Source organism: Drosophila hydei, unplaced genomic scaffold (genome assembly GCF_003285905.1).
Source record: "Drosophila hydei strain 15085-1641.00,03,60 unplaced genomic scaffold, DhydRS2 tig00000090-arrow-arrow-pilon, whole genome shotgun sequence".
Taxonomy (NCBI): domain Eukaryota; kingdom Metazoa; phylum Arthropoda; class Insecta; order Diptera; family Drosophilidae; genus Drosophila; species Drosophila hydei.
In genome coordinates this window covers 2111321-2117506 of record NW_022045662.1, presented here as the reverse complement: position 1 = coordinate 2117506, position 6186 = coordinate 2111321, and the positions used below count along the sequence as shown (strand labels likewise).

The window sequence follows — 6186 nt, the reverse complement described above, 5'->3', positions numbered from 1 at the left end:
AGTCAAACGTTAATGAACTTAAAGAAATTAATTAAAGTGCCATCCAGACAGCCAAGTCAGCCACATGTGTCTCATCTGGGCCTCGATGGCGTGGTGGGCTGTGGGCTGGGTGTTTGGCTTAACGCCTGCGACGCCTTTATTGAAAACGACATCCGGTTGGGCCATCAAGCGGCTTCATTGGCCGCTCGACGCAAAGAAAATGCAATAAAAGCAACACCGAAAGGGATTGGGCAGCCAAGGTGTATACATGTGGGCGTGGCACTGGCAGCCAGCCAGTCACCCATCGAGACGCAGACAATATAGCTAAAAGTGGCCATAAAAACCTGCAACTAGCAGATGCTCTTCCATCCTCTCTCGCTGCGCCCCATGTCCCTCTCTCTCATTGACTACTTTTTATACCCCCTCTTTTTTATTAAACAATTATCAAGAACTACATTTAACCATTCACAACTTATAAACTTTGCAAGGCGAACACTGTAAACGATTCAGATTGACCTCCATGGCTGGCCAGTTGGGCAGCTGTTCGAGCTGCATTAGCTTATTCCAAAGTATGCCAACACCGGCAATCAGCTCGACCACTATGAAGACGGTCCACAGATTGTAGGTGACGCACAGCCAGACATTCTGATCGCCATGCAGATACCAGCTGGCGCACATCAAAGGCAAGCAGGCTGCCAGTGTGGAGAAAAGCAATAGCTTGGAGCGTGGCCCGCGAGGGCTCAGATTGAGAACGTAGCCGATGTAAATGCGAAAGGTCTCGATAAGCGCAGTCAGCAAATAGACCAACATCACGTTCAGATTCAAACGATGCCATTGCTGCAAAGGCAATCAATTAGTGACGCTGCACAAATTTGATCCTACTGATACTCACGTAGACGACCATGTAGAGCATATAGCTAAAGAACCAAGTGCAGGCAACATACACATTTCCATCCAGCAGCATTTGCATAATAAGGTTCGAGCGTAGCGGCATCACAATGTGAGGCATTGTAAACAGTCGATCCAAAATATTGAAAATACTTAAAAAAAAAAATAGAAAATATAAAATATATATACTTCTCGGTTGCTTTACGGAAAGTGAGGAGCTTTTCTGTAATGCTGGGCGAGCAGCTCAGCTGGGCTAGCAGGGCACACTTCGTTCCACAGCTTTTCCTTTCCAACTTTTATTTTAGAAAACTCAAGTGAAGGCAGTGTAAAGCGTGAAGAAGACTCAGCCAGAACTCAGGCAAAGCAGTCAGTCCATCAATCAGTCAGTCTGAGCTGATATGTGTGCATATATATATATATATATTTTTTATTCAGGCATCTTGATGACTCACCTGGCAAGCGCCCTGGCATAGTCGATAAGCCACAGTCTCTTATGTGCGTCGCTGTATACGTATTTCTTGCATGGCATAAATTACGGCACATGTTGAATGTTGTGCGTGGCCAACCACCTTTGGTACGGCTACTGGACGGTAACATTCGCCGATGCTGCGACAAAATTAACAAATGGGCCTGACAAACGCCCGATGACTCCCCGAAGCGAGCCCACGAAAAAAGCCGTCGGTCGTTTGCATGCCAAACAGTTTGTGCACTCTCAGCTTTTATTGAATTCCATTACAGTATCATGTCAGTCAGGCGAGCAGCGAGCAGCGAGCCTTCGTAACGTCATCATAAAAGAACGACTCTCCGCCAACATCATCATCATTATCATCATCATCATCATCATCATCATCATCATCATCATCACCATCATCGAACGACCCATCGTTGCTGGCGAAAATAATGAAAAAACATTGCAGTAGCCGAGTGCCTGAAATTGACGTTGTTGTCATTAATGGAAAATTGTTTTAGATGTCCCCACCATTAAGATGTCCATCCGGCTGGTCAACTCAATTGCTGTGCTCGTCCCATGCAGTATGTAGTCTCTCGAGTATGCATGTCTGTATGTGTGTAAGTGTTGTCAATCATGCTGTGTGTAGACAATCGTCAGCTCCAGTCTAGTCTCTGCAGTTCGGTTAGGGATTTCCTCTAGCAGCACAAAAAGCCTTTTTTACATTTGCATAATATCGATAAGTATCGATTTTGATGAAGCCAATTCTAGCTGCTTACTTACGTATTGATTTCATTCTTAATCAAAGCTTCGCTTTTAAGCAACTGATCAATTAATATCGATCACACATTATCGATATATATCGATAGTTATGTGTTGGTTATTGATTGTTAGCTTGGCTATATCATATATCGATTGAATATATTAGTTGTTTTTAAAATATTTCCTATTTGTCTAATATCGATAACTATCGATAAACACAGCTTAGAAAACGATGAGAATTGGAAGAATCAAGCTCAAGGATGCACTTAATTTATCGTATAGTAACTGCATATGACATATAAAAAATCATGTTCTCGATAGGTATCATGAGGATGCCTGACTATCGACTATCGCTGCGTCGATAAGTTCCTAGCCTGAGTGCTGTGAAATTATGTTTTGGTAAAATGTAAAAATCAAAAAAATTTTTGACTAGCATAGCTTTTTGGTTCGTTCTTTGTTGGCGCTCAGACAGGGAGTTAGGCACTTGTAGGAATGTGAGCTTTCCTTTGTTCTCCCTGGAACTAGCCCTGTGCACCGAATGGGATTCGTATCTGTTGATGACAGCGACAACTCGGCTAACAAATTTTGCTGCTTTGAATGTTTATGGTCCGCCATGCGGGCGCACCAGATTTTTGCTCGTGATTACGTCCGACTGTAAAGCAAAGCCCAAAGCCGATTCCAGGCCGATATGCATGGAACTGTGTTTCTGGACAGGCATCCGTCACAGAAGCCCAGACACAGATGCTTATCCAAAATGCTTTGCAAAGCAGTTGGTACCTGCTTTGAGCTAGGCAACTCCAAAAGCTGTCCAAACGAAGCCCTTCAAATGGATTTCTGCATTGTTTTCCTAATGCACATGCTTGAAGATAAGGCTTTTCCATACCATCGGCGTCTTAAAGAACCTAAAAATGAAAATTGAAAATTTAATTATTGAGAAGATTCGATACAACTTAAGATTTATCGATAACACTGTAATCGATAATACGGGAAACGACAACATTGTTATAGATCAAATATTTAAGCAACTCTCAATTAAGCATAACGATAGAAACAGGTATCGATAACTCACATCGCCTACAACTTTTATCGATAACATACTTAACGATAACTTGGTGGATATATGACTATTAAGAACACGCGAGATATATTTAGTATATTACAAGAATAGTGAGCACTATTATCGATCGCCCTACTATCGATAGTATGCAAATCAATAACAAGCTTGTCCCCGACATATTTGTAGCCAACATATTTATCGATAACACATAAACTTAATGCGCAATCGATATATGAAGCTCGATAACATGAAGATAGCCAACATCATCATCCCCGACATCATACTTATCGATAACAAGTTTATCTTATAGAGATGCCTAGTGTGCAGAGAGTCTATGTTTAAGTGAATATGAGTAATCGATGTACTTCGATGTTAGCGAAAGTCATTCGATTACAGTTGAATAGCGATGTCAAAAAAGTCAACTTGATTACTTGCTTTTTGAACATGATCGCATGCTTCTTGCTCTAAAGAGCCATGGCGATTACAATAATGTAAAGCAATTAGGAAAGCAGCTAATAATTGAAATCTAAGCGAAGACATAGAAATGCAAATGCTTCATTCAAACTTAGCACGGAAAGGTAGCTGAAGGAGGCAAGCTATTGCCAAGAAGGTTGCAACTTAATTTCGTCAACTGCATGTTAGAAAGAGAGAGAGAGACAGAAGAGAGAGAGGAAGAGTGAGGTAGAGAAAGGCTTCGGCAGTCAAACTATGTTGTGACAGAAACTACGGCAACTGGTTGCTGACTGAGTTCGTTCTCTCTCGCTCTCGCTCTCTCTCTCTCTCTCTCTCTCTGTCATAGTCGCTGTGCTGGGGGGCTCAGCGCGGCCAGACTCAATTAATTTAAGGGATTTTGGCAAAAACTAAAAGCAACATAGCTGCGGTGCAATCCGGACTGGCAACTGGCAACTGGCTTTGGCATTTGGCATTTGGCGGTCTTCTTGCTCAGATTTTCGGCCCTGGCAAAATTTAATTAAACTGCAAAATTTGTGGAGCAGAGAGAAAAGGGGGGCAGCGGGCTTAGCTACCAACTGCAGCCAGAAAGTTGGCATCTAAATATTATTTTACACGACGCTTTAACTGCAACTTTTGCATGCCTCATAATAATCATAATAATGCCGCGAGCAACAACTGTTTCATTAAAAGAAAAATAAAGCAAGTTAAATAGCGCAAAAGCGAGAGAGGCAGCGGGAAGGAGAGGGCGAGTGGGGGAGTGAGAGAGTGAGAGAGGCTGCTCTGCATTCAGATCATATGGTATCCTGTCTGAGGGACGTGGAGGGAAAGGGCGCAAAGGGGCTCGGTCTCGGCGTATGTTGTTTTATGCGTATGATATTTTGCCAAGCAAAAAGTTGTAAGGCAAAAGAGCAAGAAGAAGATGAAGAATATGAAAATGAAGACGAACAAGAAGAAGACGAATACTCAGCATCAGCCTGCAGCAAGTCGAATTACCAGATACCCTCTTGCGACTAAATGAAGTCAAATGCCAAAACTCTGATATAGCAGAGCAGTTGATAATTTCTTAGACAGGAAATCTTGCGAAGATCTCTAAGAGGCAGGTCTCTTGCTAGCATATAGATAGATATATATATCATATATATATGCATATTTATATGTCTGAGACATCTAAGTTTTCTGTGCGTTACATTTGAGTAGATGATATGAAAATACCCACGACTAGAGCAGCAAGAAGGATAATTTCTTTCGTAGTCCCCCTTTAATCTTTATGCTCCTATTGTTGTTGTTGCTGGCAGCGCTTTTGGCGTGGGAAGCAAGGACTTGCTCTTTTAGTTAAATGTTTGAAAAGAAAAATTAAAAACTTTTTACAACAGCATGCGCGAGCTGCTGCTGTTGCTGCTGCTGCTGCTGCTGCTGCTGCTTCATCTTCATAATATGCTGCCTGATGTGGGCTTGCGTGGGGGGCAAGACAGCAAACGGGGTGTGCTGCAAGTGCAAGTGAAAGAAGTTAAACGGCCAAAGCAGCCCAAAGACAACACACACATAGTGAAGGCGAGAGACAGGGAGAGAGAGACACGTTCCATATGCGACTTAATCTTAACAAACAACAACAACAACAACAAAGAGAATGAAATGAAAAGAAAGGAACATTCGCTCCTGGACTTTGCTGCATGTGGCACATGCCACAGCCGCAACAACACAAAAGAGCTGCATGTTTACGCTTCAGGTGCGCCAAGATAAGTTGACAACTTCTTCTACTGATGAACATTTCAAACTAAAGATTAACAATCTTCATACCGCAAACAGCTGCGCCACATTAGGCTCTCATCACTTCACAAATAGCCCTGGCCTTGACTTCAATTATCAAGTATACGCCTGGGCGTTCCCATGCTCCTCCATAGAGACTTCCTCTTAAGGGACTTCAATTTTCTATTTGCTTATTGAACTCGTTTTAGCTGCAAATTAACTACAAATTATAAAGTGTTACTCAAAGATATTTGATCCATTTATTATTTTCTTTTTTATTCTATTCTTTTGACGCCTCAAGGTATGCTATAGAAAGCATCAAAGTATATTTTGATGGAGGCACCATCAAATTCATAGCATTTCTTATAGATTCTGCCTCCACCTCACATGATGGACCCATTTCCAAACGGCTTTAATTGAATTTGTTACACAAATATTTGCCAGTGGAGCACGGGCATCTGATTCGCTTCGAGTTGTTGACAAGTTGCTGGTCGCAATTGTTGATCCATTGCAATGATTTATTTATGCCAACATTCGTAGCGCCGACTTCTGCTCTTTTTCTCTGTGTTTAGAGCCGCTTTAAGGCTGACATGCCCCGCGCTTGAGGTAAACAGCTCGGGAAGCGGTTTTTGGTAAATGGAAAAAACAAGAAAAATTAGTAGAAGCAGACGAGCAGAAAACAAGAAAAAAACAATATGGAAGGAAAAGAAAGTAAACTTGTTGGAACTTTTTGTTGTTTTTTAGACATTTTTGCAGAGTTGACTGCCATGTCTTGTCCTTGTCTCGGCATCTGTACACACGCCAAGCGGATCCCCTGCTGCTGCTGGCCCTGTTGCAGCTCGCTCTCTCTCTC

The 6186-nt window shown here is 42.2% G+C and overlaps 1 protein-coding gene across 1 annotated transcript; it reads right to left on the bottom strand.

Moving 5' to 3' along the window:
- Window positions 1-374: 374 nt before the first annotated feature.
- LOC111598863 (transmembrane protein 17B-like) lies at window positions 375-1051 on the bottom strand. Its single transcript, XM_023314310.2, has 2 exons — window positions 872-1051; window positions 375-816 (listed from the first exon to the last, which is right to left on the bottom strand). The coding sequence occupies exons 1-2, from the start codon at window positions 986-988 to the stop codon at window positions 445-447; spliced, it is 489 nt and encodes a 162-aa protein (XP_023170078.1). The 5' UTR covers window positions 989-1051; the 3' UTR covers window positions 375-444.
- Between the last annotated feature and the right edge of the window lie 5135 nt (window positions 1052-6186).